The sequence below is a fragment of the Pelodiscus sinensis genome, chromosome 20, assembly GCF_052426305.1.
Source record: "Pelodiscus sinensis isolate ZL-2025 chromosome 20, ASM5242630v1, whole genome shotgun sequence".
Lineage (NCBI taxonomy): Eukaryota > Metazoa > Chordata > Testudines > Trionychidae > Pelodiscus > Pelodiscus sinensis.
The window spans coordinates 8,674,716-8,699,070 of NC_143071.1; the positions used below are offsets into that span (position 1 = coordinate 8,674,716).

A 24,355-nucleotide genomic window follows, 5' to 3' on the forward strand; every position below is an offset into this window, starting at 1 on the left:
AATATTAAAGAATGTAGGTGTTAAATTGTCTTAATGGTTATCGGGATTACTGACAATAAAAAATTATTTGAAATCTTAGATAAAATGATATATTAGTATTTTTGTGAAACAGAGCGTGTAAAGAAGCAGGAATTATAGACATATAAGAATCTTTCACACTTCTTTTCAAATGTGGTCAAAAGGCCCTTAAGAATTAAGTGATTTCTTAGGATTGTAGTGAATAGGGAAACTTAATTTAGTATTGTAAGAGTTGAGTATTGAACGCAACGGTTGTTATGGTAATAATTCTGTGGTAAAGCAAGATTTCAAGATCAGCCTGTGGAAAATAAATCTTTGGAAGTTTGGTTTAAAAAAATCACAGGTCCCACCATGAATCCCTAAAGGAATTTTTCCTGTGAGTTCAACTGATAAGATTTGTATTTTTATACATGGCACAGGTGAAAAATACACAGTAACCAGTGTATTACAAATGAGGAGAGAAAGGTGGACTGGCAGATGTTTCCAACTGATTAAACGTTAACTTCTTATCTGCTTATTAAAGCAGAGCACAGAATGGTTGAGTAGGTTTCATTTTTGGACGGGAGGCAGCAAGTACCAGTAAGCTTGTTTTGATACTGTAGGCCTCAAAGCCAGCCCACTGTTCTGAGTATTTTAATGTATAGCTCTTGTTCTACAACCGAAGCGCTTTCTTTCCCATTATAGTAATTGACATGTAGAAGTTTCGTATCTTGAAAACCAGTTAAAAGAGGTGTTGCTGATACATGTCATGACTAATCAAAAGGATGAAAATGAGCATGTACTGGGCTTTTAGATTGAGGCGGCCTTATGTATGTTTTCTGTGTCCGTAAAACGACTGGAAGTTGTCACGTTTTTAAGTTATCCTGCACTATTAGCGTTTGACAAATAATGTAAAGATGTAGCCAATACTTATTAGCTATATTATTGGGATCTGAGCATTTCCTGATTCTTGGATTGACCAGAGGCATATTCCAGCAGCAGCTGGCAGATGGGAATGTGGTCACGTTTTGGTTTCATCTGGGAAGGATCAGAAGCATGAACAGTTTTCATGCTCAAGGTCTAATACTGGAAGGGGGTAGGATTGCTGTAGATTAAGATAGATATTAATGAACAGTTTAAGGGATTGTTTAAATGCTTGGTGTAGCTATAATGCCAACATATGCTGGTTGTTGGCGAGTGGGAGTCATATCTGGGACCTCTGAAGCTTAGTGCATGAACCTCTGCTGCATGAACTAAAAGCCAGCTGGCTCTTTGCTAAGGGTGTAGCAGACTCATTCATCTGAGTCAGGAGGTGGGCAATAATTTTGATGAGGTGGAGGCTACTCCAACATTTTGATAAGTGGCCAAGAACCTCATTTTTCTGTTCAGGAGGTGTGGGGTTGGGTGCATAAAAGAGCTCGGGGTGGGGGATAGGATCGTAGGAGGGGTGTGTGGGGTCTGGGAGTGAGTTTGGGCAAAGGAGAGGGTTGTGACTTGGCTCAGGGGTTAGAGTGTAGGAGTGAGTACAGGTTCTGGCAGGGGGTATGGATGCAGGAGTAGATTCTGACATGGGGGAGAGGTGTAGGAGGGGGCTCCCTGCCTGCCTGTCACGTTCTGCACACCGCTTAGTGTCTGGCTGCTGGGGCCATGTGAGACTCACACAGCATGCCATAGGGGAGAGGGGCTTAGTGAGTGGCTTGCACCTGCAAGAATGACCCAGGCAGTACCTGTTGGGGAGGATTGTGCTGGAGGTGGGGGCAGCGTGCAGAGCCCCTGCTCCATTGGCCAAGCGCTGTGCAGACACATGGCTGGCTCCCACTGCTGGCTGCTGTGAGCGGTGTGTGGGGCATGGCAGGCTGGGAACCTGCCCAAGGTCCCACTGGACGTTGGCAGGTCAGATTTGAAGCTTCGGCAGGCTGGATGTGACCCACAGGCCATATTTTGCCCACCTCTGCTCTAAGTGGTCTCGGTGAGGTAGAGGGAGACAGAGCACCACACCCAGGAGGTGTGTGGATTACACCATCCAAGAGCAAACGAACTGTTGTGGAAGTCCATCAATGCTACCCATGTCATATCAGTTTAATTAAGATGCAAGATATAGAACTCTGATAACATTTGAAGTATTAAAGTGCAAAGAAACGTGTGATATAAATTCACAGGAGTCTTTATTAAAATAGTGGCAAATGAAGGCAATTTACACAATTAGGTAACATCTGGGGAAGAGAAGAGATAAAGGAACACTGAGTAATAAAATATTTGGGAATTTGTGATTAGAAAAAATGGGAATGGCTTCCTCAGGCAGTAATAATTAAACAATCAAATATTCAGTTTATAGTTCTTGTCAGCACAGACATTATTCAGAATGTATTAAAATGTGTAGTCCTATTTCATGCCATCCTGTGCTAGATCCTCTCTAATTTATTTATCAAATCTCATGCCAGATGTATAATTTGTATTTTGTTGAAGTATAATAAAGGTCAAATAGCAACTTATTTTATGGTATTTTATAACACAATATACCAAATCATTAACAAAAATTCAATATTTGTCTTCCATGTCACTTGCTGACATTATTACATCTTTGCCTTTCTTGTGGCTCGTTTTTAAAGAGTGGAGTTTTAATGATGAATTAGAATGATTGTGTACTTATATCTTTCAGAGTCTAAAAGAGGCTAAAAATATGTGCTCATATCTACCTTGAAGCTGCAGTAATTTCTCATCATTCTGTCCCTTTTTTCCTAGACTTACAACTCCAATTAGTCTCACACTGGAATGTTTCTCTCCAAGAATGAGGACTATATCTTACCATTTTATATATATATATATATATGTATATATAAATGTTTTTGGATCCTCACAGCATTGAAACTGAAGTCTTTTTAGATGCAGGGTCGAATGGGCCAAGGCGGTGAAAGATATTCTTCTTATATTGCCTGCACACAATAAGCAGTACTGCAGAGTTTATCACATGAAAGGGTGAGAATCCAGTCAATGCAATGCAGTTCTTTGATGGTAAAGTAAAGGCTGTCCACTAGGAACTAGAATGACACCACAAATGCTTCATAAAAACCAATTATTAGCTAATGTACCTAATGGATCTTCTTAATTGTGTGGAACACGTGGACAGTTTGGATTCAGTCCAATTTGGCTGATGATTCTCCCTCCATATTATCCTGAATCATTCCGCTTCATGTTGTTTCCTATTAGTTTAGTCATCCTATTGTGGAGTTTCAGTGGTAGGTTATCTCGGTGAGCCATAAACTGCTTGAGCTGTTGCCTGAGAATTGGTCAAGTAAGATGTATTGATCTATTAAGCCACTTTATTAGTTAGCAGACTACAAATTTTCTTTAAAGCAATCCTGAAGACCCTAAAATAGGATTTCCTATAAGGGGCTATCAGCTGTGGTGGGAGGATCCTTTTGCATAGTGGTGTCAAAGTTTACTCTTTGGACAAAAGAGGAATTGGTTTATCCATTTTAGGTGCTTTATAGCAGTGGTTCCCAATCTTTTTGATACTGGGGACCAGTAAACCCATTCACAAGCTTTTGGAGGACCGGTAACATTTATTTGCTTATTCATTAAGCACATGATGAATATGCAAATAAATTGTGTGGCCCTACCTGTCCAGCAGGTTGTTCCACCTCCCCGCTCATGACCCCAATCCTGGCCACTTTATTGGCTGGCGCCAGCTACCCCGGCTGCATCTGGCGCTGGGCGTTCTGCGTTGGAGTGCCCAGCAGTTGTTCTGCGCCGCCTCCTGGCCCCAATCCCGGCTGCTTTATTGGCCGGCGCCTGCTCCACTGGCTGCGTCTGGTACTGGGCATTTTGCATTGGTGCGCCCAGCCTTCTCCCTGCGTCCTAGCGCCCACCCAATCTAGCCCTGCCACCCAGGAGTAAGCCCGGCAGAGATGCCGTGGCAGCGGGCTCTCTCCCAAGAGGGCTGCGCCGCCACACTCGACAGTGCGGGGTGCTGCTACCCCGTCACACAAATTAATAGGATTGTGCGCGATCATTTTTCTAAGGACCGGTATTTTTTTTTCTAAGGACCGGTACTGGACCATGGACCACACTTTGGGAGACACTGCTTTATAGTAACATCAGTTGTTGTACATGGAACTTTTAAACACAGCATAAAAATTAACTGTATTGGACTTAGCAAATATAATGATAATATGTAGGGGTGTGCATCTTGAACATTAAGATATGTGGGCTCAAAAGTTGTTTTACAAAGGACCTTGGCAAGAGCATTTCTCATGGTATTTTGTAATTATTTAGTCTGCTATATACTGAGAAGAAGCTGTTTGTTTTAATTTTTATTAAAAATGCCAAAATGAGTGGTGTTTCATAGACTAGTTTATTATTCCTGACATGCTGTTTGTACTCTAAGTGTACAAGCTATTAGTTGGTGATACAGTGAGTATATTGATTTGCTTTTGAGAGATTGTTAGGCTTCCCTCCTAGAGATCTTGAAAAGGTGTCAGATTAGAGCTCCCCCATATAATGCATCTTGAAGCTGTATGGGACATGCTTTGTTGCACCTCATCATGGAGTCTCCTTGATTGTCTTGGGCGTCCTCAGAAGGGACACGTTATAACTTACATCTTCAGGATGGCTTGGTATGTAAATTGAACCATCTTACCACCTTCTTCAAAGCTATTTTAGCATTGTTGCTCAAAAAGCATTATTTAACATTCAAAAGATTTAAGAATAATAATTAATACATACAAATCCCGAAATAGATAGGTGCACATATCCTGAACATGATAAAGATCTTAGGAAGGAGGATAAAGAAAATACCAGAAATTTCGTCTGGGAAAATGTTATAAAATCATCACACAACAAATCTAGTTGGGGAAGGCTTTCAGATTCACAGGAAAGCATTCCGTACCCAAATCCGTTCCCTTCCAGTGATGTTTTGGCTCCTGAGAAGCAATTAGTTAAAGATTGCACAAACTTTTTGTTACAGATGTTTTTGCAGCATTTCCAAAGGTAGGTGGCAACTGCTATAAAAGTCAGATGTCAAAGCTTGCAAAAAATCTTTCTTTTTTTTTAACTATAATGAAGGATGTGAGGAGACTGCCCTTCCACATGACTGCTCATGCAAGCCCATATCAAGCTATTCTCTTCATTAGAGAGGGAAGTCTGAAGTAAAAAATATCCTTTGGATCCTAAAACATTCCTCAGCTGTGACTAATATTAATAGCAATTGCTAAGCAGTGATCTTTCAATAAGTGAAACTAACTATCCAAATCATAATTGCAGGATTCATTGGGGTTTAGACAGATTAGCAACTAACCTATCAAGTAGACAGTTTTCAATGCCAGAACTTCAGCTGCTATAAAACCAGCTTAGCTCAGTTGAAGTTAGTGGACCATGCCAGTTTGCACCAGCTGTAGACCTTGCCCAAATTCTATAAGGATGGTATGTAGGAAATGTGAACAGCAGAAATAATTACTGCCTAGAATGATGCTACGTGAAAAAAAACAGCTTGGCGAAGACTCAGGTGTGCTTACAGAAAGCTTATAAAGTCAGAGTAGGATTGTAAATAAGGCAATTAAGGCATTAGGATACATTTGTGCAGTCATGAATGACAAACTGAAATTAAGTAAAAACAAGATCCAGCCCCCGAGGCTCAGGACACCCCTCCCCCCCAGCATTGGGGAGCCCACCCTGGCTCTCCAGCTCCACCACTGTCCTACCGCAGGGGTAGAGCAAAAACAATCTATTAGGCTGCTCCTCTCCCCTCCCTCCCCCCCCCCCCAAGCTCTGGTCTGTGAGGGAAATGTGGGGATTGTCTTTCTCTACAGTCAGGGGCCACATCAGCAAGGGGTGGTTTTTGTTCTGGAGCGGGCGGGGCAGGGGGGTTGCTTTTTATTTTTATTTATTTTTTTGCTTTTTCACTTGTTTGCGGCCCCCAACTGATTTTTTTTTTCTGGGGAGAGTGGTGCCCAAACCAAAAACGGTTCCTTACCTCCATTTTAGATATTGGAGAAGGGAAAGTGATCATTTAGAAACTTCTCAGAAAATGAGCTGTCATGAAATTTTGGGGGAATAACGTTTGTATTTCCACAGAATTTGGGGAGACTGGGGAGTAAAGTGCAAACCAGTAAAAATGTAGGAAGACATTCTTGTAAGACTTCTTCTAAGTCTTGTAAGATAAAGAAATAAAACATGCAGGAAATGTCTCTTGAGTGCCATATGTACTTCACTAATAATTTATTATAAGGCTAAGTAATTCACTTTGATCTGCTTGCACATTGCAAGAACGTGCTTGAAAGTAATATGCTTTATATTAAGGCTACCATGCTGCAATATAGGAATGATTTTTCCTTTTTGGAACTTAAAATCGAGAAAGTGATAGATTCCTAGTGTAGAGAATGTAGCAGAATGTAAAAAGGAAATGTTTTGTTGTTGAAAGCATTCAGATACCATGATGATGGGATACCTTGTAAAAAAACAGATACTTCACATTCATAACTCAAACCATTTTACAGATCTGCATCAAGCACTATCTATAAAAAAAGTATTTATCCTAGTCATTCTTGCTTGCAATGTTTATGTACCACAATTTAATAAACTTATTCGTTTTATTTTGAACATTACAATAGCACGTGTAAAACTAATAATTAACTCCAAATAACTGTTTCTGAGAGTGAGTAAACTCTCTGAAGTTGACTTTTTTTTTGTATCCGCGTTTGTGGAGGGTATATGATCTCTGTTGTGTGACAAGGAATTCGATAAGGGAGGGAAAACTAATTCTAGTTTTAATTTTCCTAAAAAGAAATGTTCAGGCTATTCATATATATACCTCAAAGAGCATTGTAGCCATCCATGTTGTAACTATAGGTTAATTCTCCCCATACTTCATTCATTGGCTTCTTATGGTTTGAGGACATTCTGTTGCAAAACTCTCTTCATGTGTGCAGAATTGTTCACTTGAGTTTTAAAACCACTTCAGTTCATGGACAGCGACTGCATAAAATGAAGCCTCTGCAAAAGGGGAAGTTGGTCACTGTGGTGGCGCTGACTCATCTCAGGAATCTAATCCAAGTCAAAAAAGGTCAGACCCATCTAGAAGAAGCCCTTTTCCCGAGTCAGGCACCCACCTTCCTTTTTCGTGAAGTGACAAAAAGCTAGATTTGGTCAGGACTTGCTGTGGGCATCATACTAGTTGCTCCTTTCTAGCAGGGCTGGGAAGGATATTTCTGTTTACAACCAGATTGGTCTGGGTGAAGTGTGTGGGAGAGGTTTATTATGGCAAGTAGGGAAAGGAATTAGGCTGTGATGTCTCAGCTAATTATAGGTGGAAGTCCAATACAGGTACTCCATAGGGAAGATGACCAGATAAATGGTTTGGTAAAGGACTTAGAAAGAAGTGGAACTCGGGGGGATTAGGTGGAGGGTTCAGTGCTTCTGTGACTGAGAGTCAATTGCCCTTTCTTATAATGCACCTTAGTATTTGTTCAAGGGGTGGTGCTGCTAAGGCCCAGCAGTGGGTTGACTTGGGGACCTGGATGGAAAAGGGGAAGCCCACCATTGAGATACCGAATGAATGCTCATGTACCTACATTGAACACGTCATTTGCCGACATCTACCATATATTTGAGAGAACTTTTTATGAGTGAGCGAGTTTATCTGTTTCTTCAAGCGCTCTTTCTAAACGGTAAGAGTTGGAAACACCAAATTTGGTATTCATCTTCCTCTTACCATAATTAAAAGCCGGGGGGGGGGGGGGGGAGGGAGGGGAGAGAGAGAGAGAGAACTCATAAAACACAGAAAAGTGACACAATCACCAGGAATGTGACAAGGGCTGGCTGGGGGTGCCCCTCCCTTCTGGGACTTCTCTAGCCCTCAGCTCCCCCTCCCCAGTGCACTTTGTGAGGGGGGGGGCTGCAGCTCCTCCCTTCCCCCCGTTCATATGGGAATATTGCTGGCTGTTCACCTCATCAAGGAGCAAGGTAAACATGCATGGTTTGCTCTATTCCTCACTCTGGTTGGAGAGCACAGGGGGCAGACACATCTGAATATGTCCCGATCGGCGGACATGCACCTCCTCCCTTAGCTGTGCCTGCTGGAGCTACAGCAGCCATGGAGAGCTGCTTCTCCCCTGGGGCTACGCTGCTGCGGTAAGAGGAGCCTGGGGTGGTCCTCTTTCCCTGGGACAGCCTGCATCCCGAATCTCAAGTCCTACTCTAGAACAATGATTTAAATGAAGAAAAACAAAAAGTGAGTTGAGGACCTGAGCAATACCAGGTAAATCTTCTAGTCTAATAATAAAGTTGTGGCCTGATTAAAACCATAAAATGATTCAAAATTAGTTAATCGGAGTGAATAATGAGGAATTTTTGTTGGAACTTTAATCACCAATTTTATATCCTTGTTATTGTAATGAATCATTGCAAAGTGTACAAGACAAAAAAAAGTTAAATATTTACCATAAAACATCTTATTGCATTAGTCAGCAAAAAACCCCAAACACTTAACCTAGAAATTGTTATCTTGGGATATAACGGGTGTCTAACCAGAGAATTTGCCAGACCATGGGAGATTAATATTGTCCAGCAACATTATCAACACTTTCTTTGCTTACTGGGCTCTTAGAAGACATTTAGTGATAAAATATAGCTAAATATTAGCACAGAACACTGTGCGCCAGGACTGGCAGCTGTAGACAGACTTTTTGGGACAGTGGGAAACTTTGCCATACCCATGAATGATAAATGGGCATCCAGCTAACTAAAATCATGCCGGACCATAGATGTTGCCAGATCAGAGTGTGCTGGACTAGAGAGATTCAACCTGTACTGTAGCTAAACTTTAGCTGTGTGTACACTTCATACACTAGCTATTAAATTGAAGTCATAGATGTATAAATGTTAAAGACAGAATGGTTTGTTATGCTCTATCTAATCTGACTCCTCCATAATGAGGCCAAAGTATTTCATCCAGGAATTTCTGCATTAAGCCCATAATTTGTAACTGAGCTAGTGCATCTATTTTAGAAAATATCCTCTCTTGAGAAATACATGTCAAATGCTTTCTGAATACTCTGTTGATTCAGTTAAATGTTTTGATAATAAGCAGCTTGTGTTTGGAATGTTGCATTTAGCAGATTTGATCTTGAAAGGTACGTGTTCTGAATCACAAATACATTGTTGTGTAATTCAAGTCATGTCCTTTTTTTTTTTTTTTTTTTTTTTTTTTAACTGCATTGTGGAAATACATGTAGGCCTCCAAACTTGTGGGTTTGTTTTGTGGGTTTTGTTTTTTCATTTATTTTTGTTCTTACAGTTTTATTTTCATAATTTTGTCATACTTCAGAAATATTATCACCAACTTCATTCCATATCTATGAATGGTTTGGTGGAAAAGGCATCTCATCTCATAAAAATAAGCCAGGCACATTTTTAGATTTTTTTCAGGTTCCATGTTAATTACATTGGCAGCAAAAAACAACAACCAGAACAAACAAAAAAGAACGACAAAAATGCAGGAAAGAAAACAAATTGTTTCAACACAACATAACATAAATTTAGAAAAGACGGTGTCATCTTTGTTTTTCAGAAAGGTTACGTTGTTCTTTATAGCTATCAAAATATTAGCTTTATTCATCATGCTTTAAAAACAGTAAACATTCTTCAGGATTGAAAGGATCTTCTTTGCCTTCCCTGTTGCTGTTTTATCTAGTTATTAATTGACTTTCATATTTAAAGAAACAAAGTTTGGAGTTACAGCATGCAGAACTTGAACGTTTCCCAATACTTAATAATGATTCCCACTTAAATTCTCTGCTGCCTTACTTATGCTGGGGACTGTTACAGGGACCAGTTTCACTTGAAAACAAATAGGAGCCAGGTCTACTGTCAGGAATAGTTTAATCAGAAAAATGTAAATGATAATATAGAATTGTTTTGAGAATGCTTTATTAGCTTTCTCAGCAACAATATACCCGTAATTGAGGAAGGCCACATTGGTTAAAAAACTGATCAGATTTAGAGTAGAGATAAGTAATGGTTAATTAGCCAATTGAGTAGTTGATGGAATTTCCATCGACTACTTGATTAGTCGATAGGGAAGGGTGCTTGTTACCACTGCTGTGGCTCTGCATTTTAAATGTAGTAAGAGCCTTTGGGCTCTTACTACATTTAAAATTAAAGAGCAGAGCTGCAGCAGGGCTAACTCTTGGGGCCAGCGCAAGCCAGGACTGAACAGTACCCGCTCCAGCGGCTCCAGGACCACTGCGACGCTGCCTCCCCTGCTCCATTCCCCTGCCCTGTGAAGATAGTGCTGGTGGGAACCAGCTTTTAACCTGGCTTACCCCCAGCACCGGCTCTTGCTTCCCCCCACTTGCTGCCTCTGATAGAGAAGCAGCAGAAGAGGGAAGTGAGTAGTCACTTGACTAGTTGCTTGCATCCCTAGTATAGTGGGCAAATTAGGGTGATTTTAAAAATCATTTAAAATGATACATAATGAATAGATGAACGAGAAAACTGATAGTCGTGAATATAAATCAGAAATGAGAAGTAGACAATAGATAAGGGAAGCAAAAGAACACACAGCGAAATCTATGACCCGACTAGTGAGGGACAATAAGGAGGTTTTTAATAAGATGAGCAATAAAACGGATCCTAATAAAGGTATTAGTCCATGAATGTATATAAATGGCATAATTATCAGTAATACTTTCAAAAAAGACAAAATGTTCAATAAATATTTCTGTTTTGTATTTGGAAAAGAACCGTGATGTAATCCTATCATATGATGATTATACTCTTTGTCTTCCACTACTACGTTGGGAGGATGTGCAAAAGAAGGTGCTAACTTCAGATATTTGAAATTCAGCAGATCCAGATAACTTGCATCCAGGAGTTTTACAAGAGTTGGTTTATATACTTGCTGTACTATAAACCCTGGGAACAATGGGGATGTTCCTATGACGGGAAGAAAGCTAATATGCTAATATTTAAAAAGGATAATGATGATGACTTGTGTAATTCTAGGTTTGTGAGTCTGATATTGCTCCTGGGCATAATAATGGAGCAGCAGATATGGAATTTGATTTAAAAAAGACTTAAAGATAGTATCATTAATAGTAATCAGCATGGCTTTATGGAAAGTAGGTGCTATCAAACGAATGTAATTTTTAATGCGATTCAGTTTAGATTAAAGACTGGTCCTCTGAAGAAGTGGACTGTGCCCACGAAATCTCATGATACCATCTACTGTACACGTTTTGTTAGTCTTTAAAATGCTACCAGATCATTTGTTGTTTTGTAAATTTATCCTGTATACACTAACTCAGCTGTCCCCTGAAGCTTAAAATATAATGTTGCGAAATCCCTCTCTCTATTCCACTAATATTTTGGGAACAGAAAGGCTACGTCTAGACTGGCATGATTTTCCGGAAATGCTTTTAACAAAAAAGTTTTCCGTTAAAAGCATTTTTGGAAAAGAGCGTCTAGATTGGCATGGACGCTTTTCCGCAAAAGCACTTTTTGCGGAAAAACATCCCAGGCCAATCTAGACACGCTTTTGCGTCTGTGCCAATCTAGACTCCCTTTTCCAAAAATGCTTTTAACGGAAAACTTTTCCGTTAAAAGCATTTCCGGAAAATCATGCCAGTCTAGACGTAGCCTTTCTGTTCCCAAAATATTAGTGGAATAGAGAGAGGGATTTTCCAGAAATGCTTTTAACGGAAAAGCACTTTCTGATCGCCATTTTCGCAATCGGGGCTTTGCGGAAAACAAATCTCAGCTGTCTACACTGGCCCTTTTGCACAAAAGTTTTGCGCAAAAGGGACTTTTGCCCGAAGGGGAGCAGAATAGTATTTCCGCAAAATGCACTGATTTCTTACAGTAGGAAGTCAGTGCTTTTGCGGAAATTCAAGCCGCCAGTGTAGACAGCTGGCAGGTTTTTCCGGAAAAGCGGCTGATTTTCCGGAAAAACTGGCCAGTCTAGACACAGCCAAAGAGAACTGTCAAATTTGTGGCAGCTAGTAAGAGTCTGATTCTTTAACCAGTGTCCCCAAATCTCCAAATTGTGGGGCTGGATAGAATTAATGAAGCTCAGTGCAAACGTAGTCACTATTCTAGCAAAACCTGTCCCCACCTCTCTCATGAATTTCACTTTACCCTTCATCTAGCTGTTTATGATCCAAATTAATTCCCTTCCTATCATATTTTTTTCCATGACTGATTTTGAACTCATTACTAAACTAAAATTATATTCTTTTCACTGTTGATCATCTGTACATGCTCTATGAATTATAATTCATCAGCTTTTCAAAATGAATTAGAGTTCGGTAAACTGAAATTTTATTTAAACAGATGAGATATATAAAAAGATTTTTGTTTGTGTTTTGTTCTTGAGGAAAAACATTCTGCTTGTTTGGAAACTATTAAAATGTTGTAGTCTGAGCATTTTAGAAATGCTCAGTTAAAAAACAAAATATGGACAGGGTGCCATTATTTAGCATTTAATACATATAAAACATTTGTTGTCTTATAGCTGTACAATTTATCCCAGTAAATACGGTTTTCTGAGATACAAAATGGAACTCGATTATGTTGTTTTAACATGTAAGTATAATAAAATAGATTTTTCTATACAATACAATAGACGTTTCTGTTACTGAAGATGTTGAACTGCAAATACTGTCTTGCCATGGTGGGAAGTACCCCCCCCCCCCCAGTTTATGGTGACATTTAATTTGTGTTCCATAAATTAGGAGTGTTAATGTAAAAAAATAAATTATAACAAAACTCAAAGCATACAATTAAATATAACACTAATTCAATAACAGGTAAAAGGTAGTAACCTACTGAAAGATTAATACTTGAGCTTCTTTGTACTACTTGTATCTTTCCCTGCCTATTTACATTTAAAGTGCAGTATTCAGGCATGTTGCATTCTTGGTGACCAAGTGGATTGTATTTGTATAGTTTGCCCTCAGATCATACAGAGACCACTGATTGAGTGAAAACATTTTTTCCCCTCAGTACTCATATCCTTTTCGGTACCATTTTTATTTCACTTTCCTGAATTCAATGAAATTATAGCTCTGTGTAGCACTGATGTAGGGATGGTAATGTGGAACTTTCATTAGGGGTATTATAAATCTGCTATAAAAATAGAACTGCTATAGAACATTCGTCCTCAAATGATTCAGTTTAGCTAACTGATTATTCACATGAATGTTTGATGATGATGTAGCCATGTTGGTCCCAGGATATATGAGACACAATGTGGATGAGATAATATATTTTATTGGACCAACTTCATTTGGTGGAAGAGGCAGACTAGTTTTGGAGCTGCACAGAGACTTGGACAACAAACTGTGCCAAATTTATCATTGGTGTAACTCTGTTGAAATCCGTACCAAAAAATGAAGCTGCAGAGCATCAGGGATGAATTGTCTGGCTATGCTGAAAGGAGAGGAGATATTTGACATGGGTTTAATCAGGCAACAACTTTATTATTAGATGTCAGGGACTAGCTGTCAGATAAAACATAAAGTGCAGCTTCCCCCTCTGTTTTTTCATAATTAGGTGGGGTGGGGTGTGTGTGTGTGGGGGGGGGGGGGGGGATTGCTTGTACCAGCTCTTCGGACTCTTTTCCATCCATGTCCCTCAAGCAGAGGTGTTGCTGGGGGACCTTACAATTCCCAGGAGATTTCTGCTGGCTCTCATACTTTTCCATCCAAGTCTCTCCAACAAATGCATTGCTGGGACCTTAGCAGTCACCTCTCCCCTACCCCTAATAGGGGGTTAAGGTGGGCTATACTAATTAGGGATGTTAAAATGAGGGTAATTGTGGAAATGTGTAACTGCTGAATAAACTTAGCAATTATGCGATTATACACACTCTCAGCTGGCTCCCCGACTGCTGCCCCATACTGCTGTTTCTGATACAGAAAATTTCAGCAGTTATACAGTTAGCCAATTTCACGAATTTTAACATCCCTATTCCACACACATCCCATTGTCCTGGCGCAGCCAAACTCAGACCTTGGTTTACATTATGATAAGAGGAATCTGCATACCAAATTTGGTGGTCCTAACTCTTACCTTTTGGGGTGGGGGAGGTTCTTGAACAGACAGACACATGCACAGTTCTGAAACATATAGTAAGATAAATAGCAATACACGTATAAAAATGGAAGTCTTACACAGTAACAGAAGTTTCTAAAGAGGGGTACTGGGCACAGCATCTGTTCTGCAACATCAACAAGCCCAGTGTAGGGCAGAAATGCACATTGTTTTAATGTTAAAGAATTAGGTATGTGGTGAACTGGTGGGCAGTGGTATGGTAAAATAGAGAGGTAAGCCTGGGTTATTTGCACCATATGGCCTCTATTTCTAATTACTATATTGGTGTTTTACTTCCATGCCTGTAATAGACATTGGTTTTATATAAGGTTCATATGTTTGATGCCAAATATTGCATGGTATTTTGTGGGTACTGTGGCTGATTCTTCACTGAAAACAGTTGTAGCTACCTAGTAATGCCTCTTTTCACTGCTGCGGTATAGTATCATAACATGGTCTCTTTTGTCACTACAATACATTTACTGTACTACATTCTGTGCTGTCCTAAGATACCGATCATAACCATTCTCTGAGCTGTAATGAAATACAGGGTACATTGATTTGGTACCGTATCATTTTGTAACTGGTTATTTGTTTTCATACGGTAGACAAGGCGATTAGCTCTTTGTATGTTACTTTATCTGATCATATAGAATTTTGCTTACATTTTGATGGTGGTTATGATATGTATTTAGGCACTGCACTTGATTGCCTGTGTTGAAACATAAAGGGTTTTTATAGGAATATGGTTACAAACCTTATTGAACATGCAGCTGCAGATAGCCAAGAGAGATTCTACTTCTGATAGACAACATAGTTCTCTGTATCAGATTACTTCTGTAATTTTTACTAACCCTGCTGTATGATGTTGACAACTTTTGAATGTGTGAGAAAAGTAATTTACTGTTTGTTCATGATATCTGATAGCTGTTGTGAAATTTGTTCTGATGAAAAGTTACATACTGAGATTTTAATTTTGTAGTTGGGTACACTGTCTTTTCAAACAGCAAAGAGGATTGATGATCTAATATGCTATTCTCATTACTGGTGTTGACAGTTTATACAACATCTAACCTAAATAATAAAGTGTGTAATAACTCCTGATGTGTTTAATATTTATGGCTTTTTGAGATCACTACAGAGATGTTATAGATGTCCTTTGTAAGAAATGGAAATTTACAACTATAACTCAGCTTAACATATCTTGCTTCAGAATTGATTAATAAGTGGCATTGGTCACTTAAGCTGGTGCACCGTTGTGGGGTAAAACTTAGGGGAGGGACAAAGTCCATGCTCCATGTTGGACAGTTCACGTTGCATCTTAAAGGCACCAAAATTCACTGTTGTAGATAAAGAAAGGTTCTGCAAAGAGGAAATAAATCCTTTTCCCTGTTTCAGATACACATCTCCTTAAACACATGAGTACAGGCAGTCCCCGAGTTACGCGGATGCGACTTGTGTCGGATCTGCAGTTACGAACGGGGCCCTCCCTCTCCCTGGTCTCCAGGAGACCAGAGAGAGGAAGCAAAGCGGCGGAACACGTGGGCAGTGGACAGCCCAGACGCGTCTGGGCTGTCCGCTGCCCACGTGCTCCGCGGCTTTGCTCTGCTTTGCTCCCCGTCCCCCTGGTCTGTAGACCAGGGCGACGGGGAGCAAAGCGGCGGAACACGCGGGCAGCTCCATCGATAACTGTTAGCAAGGATGAGTGAATATGGTATCCCTAGCCTGTTCGTCAGAAGTTGGGAATGGGTGACAGGGAAGGGATCACTGTTTTATTCATTCCCCTTGGGATACCCGACATTGGCCACTGTTGGAAGACAGAATACTAGGCTAGATGGACCTTTGATCTAACTCAGCATGGCTGTTCTTAGGTTCTTCTTACATTCTTATGTTCAGTTTTCCAGTCAGGTTTTACATGCCAATCCACATTAATAGGAGTTTCAGTCCAACTGCACACTTAGTCAAAGCTACTTTAAACTTCTGAAAAATGATCATTAGGTTTAACAAAAGTTAATCACAGCAATGAGGCTTTTTTCATTGTAACCATTAAAATATTAAAAGTGATGCTCCTACCATGTTTTTAAATGAGCAAAAACTTTATATAGTTGTTTATGGCACCATCTTCACAGGATAAATGTTTGTATTTTGGTCTGCCCCAACGTACGGATCTTGAAATAAGTTGTTTGGCTTGATACTGTCCATTTACATAGTAGCGAAAAATAATTCATGAGTAAAACTCTATGGATTGTGTTGTGCACTATTCACTATTGACCATTCTGGCCTTGAAATCTGTGAATTTCCCCTTGATTCCACACTAGAGAAGACACATCTGGAGTACTGTGTCCAATTCTGGGCCCCCACTACAGAAAGGGTGTGGGCGCATTGGAGAGGATCCAGCAAAGGGCAACCAAAATGATTAGGGGGCTGGAGCACTTGAGCTACGAAGAGAGGCTGAGGGATTTGGGTGTATTTAGTCTGCAGAAGAGAAGTGTGAGGCGGGGATTTGATACCAGCCTTCAACTTCCTGGAGGGCAGTTCCAAAGAGGATGGAGAGAGGCTGTTCTCAGTGGTGACAGGTGGCAGAACAAGGAGCAATGGTCTCAAGTTACAGTGTGGGAGGTGTAGGTTGGGTATTAGGAAAAACTATTTTACTAGGAGTGTGGTAAAGTACTGGAATGGGTTACCTAGGGAGGTGGTGGAATCTTCATCCCTAAAGGTTTTTTTAAGTCTTGGCTTGACACAGCCCTGGCTGGGATGATTTAGTTGGGGTTGGTCCTGCTTTGGGCAGCGGGCTGGACTCGATGACCTCCCGAAGTCTCTTCCAGCCTTAGGATTCTAGGATTCTTTGCATTCACTCTTCTTCCTCTTCCCTCATGCCTTGTCCTCACTCACTGTATAGGGTGGAATGTTTATAGAGCTATGACCCTGCTGTGTTTGTTTTGGGATTTCCCTTAGCTGTTACAGCATAGAACATTTTTGAGGTAGAGTTGTTTGAAGCTTTTTTTATGGTTTAAATGTTACAAATAAGCTCAGTAATTTTTCTGAATTATTAAATGGTTGTATCTAATCAAGAACTTTCAGTCTGACAGTAAAATACAGTGTAATCTATTAATGATGGTTTAAAGGCATTTCCTTACAAGTTGCACTGTCTGAAATGATTCTAGCAGGATGTTTATGCAATGCAGTGATGCTTAAATCAAAGAGTCACCAGATAAAACACACTGACTGATGTAATACAGCTAGTTGTGCAAGGTACATACACAAGAGAACCATATTTTTCATGAGACTGAAACAACAGTAATATCCTTGTAATTTTGTATTTACCTAAGGTGCAGAACATAAAAACATTGTCATGTAATAACATAACTCCCTCAGGAAAGTAGTTGTCCTGATTAAGTGGCTGGGTTTTCCTTTGTTTAAAAGCTGGAAGCTATAGAGCTTATGTCCAAATAAATTTGCTAATTGTTAAAGTGCCACTCTTTGTTGTTTCTGCTAAAACAGAGTAACATGACTACCCCTCTGAAACCAGAAAGGTGTACACACTTGTAAATATCATAGAGAAGTCTTACTTTTTAATCCAAAGTAACCTGACCTTTTGAAGTTCCTTCCTTCATGCAATGATTTCAGCAAAACTAAATTTGTTTCAGTAGTAAAGATTTAGTAAATCTAACTGTTGTTTCCTTTTTTTTTTAAACTAGTTTGCTGTTTTGTGGTTCACAAGAGGTGCCATGAATTTGTTACCTTTTCATGTCCTGGTGCAGACAAAGGGCCTGACACAGATGTAAGTACCCTAGAATGTGATGTATTTTGGTATATTCATGTTGGGAAAAAGAGTTAATTGTGTTGCACTTAACAGGAATTCCTCACTATAAAGATGGTCAAAATTGCACTTTATAATAGCTTTTTAAGTTATTGGGGATAGAACTATATTGAAATCAATATAACAGTAGTCCATCTTAATTAAGCTAGCTAGATAACTCAAAACTAACTCATAACTGTTGCAGGCCTCAGTTGTTGCAGACCTGATAATGGAGGATAAATAGTAACTGTACTGGTTTGTTACTTGGCTAATCTCTCTCTTTATATAAAAAAGTTTTTCCTGCTGGGTGAGGGAATGCTGTCATCATGCTCTCTGGCGGCAAAAGCCGCCAGAGAGAGAGGGGTTGGCAAGTGTATTGAGCAGCGGATGCAACCTCCTAGTGACTAGGTAAAAATGTTCGGTGTTTTTCCCCTATCAAGTATGTGTATGCATATACAGGACGTCCCCGCTATAAGTGGTCCCGATGGACATCCATTCCTCATTAACGTTGTTGATGCATGTAGGAACTAATGCTTTGTAAGTCCACCCATGCCCCACTCATGCAAAAAAAACCAAAACTAATTTGCACAAATGGAAGTCAGCCACGGGGAAAAAATTCCCCACCTTATGTTGTTTCACTATAAGTCCAAGTTTTTTGAAACATACCTTGGACTTACAGTGAGGGCGGCTTGTATAAAAAACGTCATTCTGCGTAGCTTTGTCCTATATGAGAAAAGAGGGAAAGGCAAAAAGACATTCATTATTAAAGAATGCAGTCAGTTTAATATTAATGAAATAATTTTCTTTCTGAATTAAATATAGAAAGATACTGTGCAAAGGAGTAATTTTTCGTTGCTAATTAGCAGTAATGAAAGATACAATTAAAAATAAATATATTTTCTCATAGTTCTGAATGGATGTGGTGGTGTTACCTGCAAATGAATAAAACTGCAGATTGATATCATGCCTTCTTTGACAGATACAAGTTTTGTTGAACAACTGAATAGGGTATCTTTCAAATGACATTCTCTATTTAATGGGGGGTCTAAAATTTAGGACCAGTAAAAAATGCTCCTCCTTTTTCATAAGAAATTTTTTTTTGGCCTGTGGTATTCATTTCAAATAATTTTTCCATCGACAACATATAAACAACTCCTTAATAATTGCTGTAAAAAGTTTGCAGGAATGTGCAGAAGCCACATAAGAGGATGAGCAGTATGTGTCATCCTCTTATCAGCATGTCCCTGTATCAGCAATTAATAGTCATTAAAATTGTCACAGCAAATGATTGGAGCAATATTGGACGTGAGATGGACCAGCTGTTTGCTAAATATTTCAAAAGATGGCTGAATACATAGTTATGGGGGGGAAATGGTGCATTTAAATCTGGTCATTTTTACCATCCTCACGAGCTGATTTCTGAGCATCTAATAGTGAAAAATGAGCCATTTGAAATTGGAAAAAAAAAGCCCTACTTTTTTCTGGAAGCAAATTTTATAATTCACTGTGCTATAATGCAGAATAATTTAATCATTTATTTTCTTAATTAGTAGAAACTTTAAAAAAAATTTAATGTGATCCTTTTTATAAATTGCTTGATCACAAACTGTTCTGTATTTCAAGGTGCTGTGTGTTCATTTCATATATACTCAATATTCATATATACGTGTGTGCATGTGGTCTGGTCTGGCATTCTCGTCATCTGAATGAGCACGTTTGGTAGACCAGGGATGTCAATCCTGGCTCCCTGTTGTCGGTCTCCAGAATCTTCCTGGGAGCCACTAGCCTCCCAGCTGCTGAGCTCTCCTCCAGCCACATTCCCAGCATTGGCCCCAGTTACTGGCCTGCTTCCTGGCCCTGGATCCGGCAGCGCTCCTGGCCCTGCCACTGGTCCCAGCCACTGGCCACACTCCCTAGTCCTGCCTCCGGCCCTGGTCCCAGCTGTTGGCTGCACTCCCTGGCCCTGGGCCCTGCTGCCAACTCAGTCCAAAACACTGGGTCATCTCTTGGCCCCATTGCCAGCCCGGCCGCTGACTGCACTCCCTAGCCACAGCTGCGCTCCCAGGCCTGCAGCCATCCTTGTCCACACCATAGACTCCTAACTGTACATATTTATGAACTCCAGATAATTATGTAATAATAATACATTCAAATATATTTTGTTTCAGCCCCTGGTCCTATGTTGTAATTGCCCAACTGCAACATGCAGGAGAGGAGTCTTGCTTCATATCTAGAGTAACACTGTCTGAAGTGTTAACTAGGAATGTTACGGACTAGTCAACTCTCTGATAAGCAGCAAAAAGGGTGGATAAGAGAGGGTACTTCAAAGTGGCAGCCCAGCACAGCCGTGTTGCGCCTGCCCCTTTGAAATGCCGTCTCTGCAGCATTAGAACATAAGAACAGCCATACTGTGTCAGACCAGTGGTCCATCCAGCTCAGTATCCTGCCTGCTGACAGTGGCCAATACAATATGCCTCAGAGGGAGAGGACACAACAGGTAATCCTCATGTGATTCCTCCCCTGTCACTCACCTGCAAAGAAACAGAAGCTAGGTACACCATTCCTACCCATCTTGGCTGATAGCCGTTAATGGACCTAACCTCCATGAATCTGTATTGCTCTTTTTTGAACCTTGTTAAGTCATAGCCTTTACCACATCCTTTGGCAGGGAGTTCCATGGATTGACTGTGTGCTGAGAGAAGAAGGGCAGCTTGCACAGCTGATCCCCAGCTCAGCTATGGGGACTACCCCTTTAAAGCGTCCCCCGCTGACCCCGGGCTCCATTCTGTGTTGCCACTTTGAAGCTGGCCCCGGGCTGCTCGCAGAGTTCCACATTCCACCTTTGAAATGTACAAGAGCCCGCATTGGGGCTCTTGTACATTTCAAAGGAGGAATGCGGAAGTGCCTGCTGAGTAGTTGATGGAAATTTCATCATCTACTTGACTAGTAAATTAACTGTTTCTTAACATCCTTAGTGTTAACACTAAGGCCTCAGTTGAAGTTCCGTTTAAGATCTCCTGTTGTTGCATAAAACCACATAAGTCAGTGCGTCTCCATGTAGTTCCAGGAATCTGCCCTTGTGGAGCACTTTACAATTAGTCTTCCTGTATTTTATCCCTTGTTGCATTTTATTTTGCTCACTTTTAAAATACTCTAATCCGCTGTGGTTTGGTCTGGAAAGTTTTGACTTCATTTTTAAGAGCTTTATCAATAGTTTTATGTATGCATAGCGATTCTGGTGAGAAACCTTTGTCTTTTTATAATTGGCCTCCAGTTCATTATACGTTGCATGTAAAATGAGAACTCTATTGCACTATACTGAAATAATAAACTGATGCTGCTTGTCACATAGAAACCTTCAGGATTATAAATTCTGTTATACAGTGAAGTAATTTAACATCTGTTTATAGGAACAATACATTCTGAAGTTTCCTTTGTTTGAAACACTCTTTTTTGTTTCTTATACCCATTTCAGGCTCTAGATTATAGAGCATTATCTCTTGCAGATGACATTTACCAGTAAACTATACTCATGCCACTAGATTTTAATGAGTGTCTCATGCACATTTTTAATGTGGTATAATCTAGATAAATAATTGTATGGAGAATGATGCAATCTATGTTGATTTTATAAACTCTGAAAGTTTCTGTTGTTTTTAAGAGTTCACATGAGAAATTCATGGCTTTTGTGAAACAGGGCTCGCCGAACCGCAGTGAGCCCCGCTCGCCAGCTGCGCTGTCCGGCGATCTACGCGCAGAACACTTTGAAGTCTTCTTATGTTTCGGAAAGTGAAATAAGTTTCAGGTGCTAAGTGCTGTTCTCATGGTTAAACTGCTCTGAGTCCTCTGTATTGTATAATTTTTAGTATACTTTATACTGGAGATAAGCAGCATATTCCAAAAGTAGTGATACAGCATACATTTCCATGGTAGAATAATTAGTTTTGTTCAAATGCAAGACATGTTTGTACAAACAACCTAGCTCACTCTCGATGATAGCTATATGAGGACACTTTAGAGTCTGACAGGCCTGGGCAAAATATGATCTTCCAAACCACCAAATCTAGCCTGCAGATGCTGTGGGAAGCCCCAGGCAGGCTACCTGCTTACCTTGCCCTACCTGCACGCCCCTCAGAAACACTGTTCAAAGACATTGGAAACCAAATTAAACTTAAAGAATCTCAAATACAAGTTAACCAGACGCCTGAATGAAATGACAACACAGATCAGCATTTTTAATATGAGTATCCTTTTAACAAAAAGATCATCATATGGTATGCTGGTTACTCTAGGGAGTGGAAACAGTACTATGCGTTTCAGGGGTATGCATATTGTACTAACTTCTGTAGCAATAATATGGAGTAAAAAACTAAAAAGTCAACTTTATAAAACCTGTCAAACATTTTAGAGTATTGAAGTTTAACAGTCTATAAGCCTCTTCTTTTACATTCAGGTGTCTGGTTAACTTGTATTTAAGATTTTTTTAAGTTTTTGAGATGAAAATTGTCTTTTAATTATCAATAATACTTACATACTGCAAGGAAAGAAATATAGTTGCATTATATAAAAGAGTTTGGGTTGTATGTTTCTCAGACCAGTTTGTATACAATGCATGATCTCTTGCTCTCTTTATTTAAGCAAGTGATTTTTGTTTAAAGAAAGGTATAATGCTTCAAAACATACTTTTTTTTGCAGTATTAAATACATTTCCTAAAAGACTGAGGAGGCAGGAATTATGGAAGCACAAGCATTAATACCATTTGCAAGAAAACAAACAAATCAAATTAAATTTACTTTGCCAGTAATCATTACATTGACCTGTAAATTAAATGTTTTGAGTCTCCTCTTTTTGTTTTGCTTAATTTAAAAAATAAGGGAAGGGAAAAAATTTAGATCTCTGCTCCAAACGTAAAGGAAAAGATATTGCCCCTTGCTTTGAATATCACTTTCTCATGGAAATCCAACAAAATGTAATTTCAAACTCAATATCTGTTATGGCCAGTGTCAGAGACATTGAAAACCAACCTGCACACTTTGCATTTTTTATTTGAACAAAGGTCTCAGCACTGCCAGCAAAGTCCTCACAGATGTATAGCTTAGATCTCCCGTCTTTGCTTGTTTTTATTGTCCTAGATAGTGAAGTCAGTGTTGCACCAGAAGTGTGAGATGACAGATTCCCACGTAGCACATTTTTATTTGTCTGTATCTGTTGATGCATGATTGCTTTCAAAGAATTCCAGGCAGAGACACTCAAAATATATATATTAATTTTAATCATGCATTAATGGACTATTATATTGATAGAGAACCGCAGGATAAAAAACTAGCCATGTTTTTGTTAAAAAGAGGATTGCAAGTTTGAGGAAAGTACATACCTGTTTTATGGTCTAGAAAGATTGGTAGAGAGCAGGAAATCTCATAATCTGTATCCAGAGGCATTTACAACTAAAAAGAAAAAAAAGGGGGGAGGGGTGTTACCTCCCTCTTGGACACAAGGGAGCTATTAAATAATGATAGTTAAAAATATTTGCAGAGAGCCTGCAATAAATCTCTTCCCCACCCTCTCCCCCATTTCTCCAGAAAGTTAGTTCTTATTCCCTGGGTTATACATTTAAATGGGTACCACTTCTGGGAAGAGGTGATGAAAATTAATCTTAATTTTATATTGATTCCAGTAAAATGTGACATGGGATGCTTTGAGAACAAACTGAATTTGACTTTGTGGGGGCAAAGTTAAGAAAACAAAAATGAATAAAGTGTTATATTTAATCAAAGTCAAAAAGCAAAAGTGAGACATGAGCATGTTGAGGAGTGTGATTTTTTTTTTTTTTTTTTTTTTTTAGGCTTCTAGTCTTAACAGTCCAACATGACTCATTTATTCTTAAGAAGGTCACTCCATGGGTTACTAAAATAGACCATGAAAAGCTATAGTGGATTTGAACCAGAGGAGGGTTTCATAAAGCTATTTATAAGAAGAGATAGACAGATCTTTCTTTCTGTTGCTTGCTAGAATTGTTGGTCTCAAACTGTCTATAATTGAATTTCAATCCTTTTTTCATAGAGAGAAATAGTAATTTGGGATAAGTAATTTGTTACAAGAATATGGCCTGGTAGGGTGAAACAAAGAATCTTCTGTATAAGTCGTTTTAGTCTATAAATCATTTATGTACACTGCCTATTCCCACAAACATACTGGAAAAAGCTGCTTTATATCTTACTTTGTGTGCATAATTCATGTGCAATATTCAGAATTGTCCCTACCTGTTCTACTTTCCTTTTATTTAAAATATGGCCCTGATGTCCTGCTCTTGCCCTGCTTCAGGAAAACCTAAGTGACCACGAGGTGGCATACCAATTTGTAGTTGACCTTGTGAGGCCAAGAAAGCCAATATACCTTCAGTCTGCAAGCCAGCTGCCAAAGTTCTACTCGCCATCCTGTACAGAGGGAAGTCCTGCTTCTTCAGGCTTGCA

The 24,355-nt window shown here is 39.6% G+C and overlaps 1 protein-coding gene across 2 annotated transcripts in view; it reads left to right on the forward strand.

The window, feature by feature from the left end:
• The window catches only part of PRKCA (protein kinase C alpha), a 347,315-nt gene that overhangs the window by 122,620 nt on the left and 200,340 nt on the right, over positions 1–24,355 (forward strand). For both annotated transcript variants that reach the window (XM_075903949.2, XM_075903950.2), the window contains exon 3: positions 17,784–17,866. In XM_075903949.2, coding sequence (XP_075760064.1) covers positions 17,784–17,866 — 83 coding nt within the window. The remainder of the gene's footprint in view (positions 1–17,783; positions 17,867–24,355) is intronic.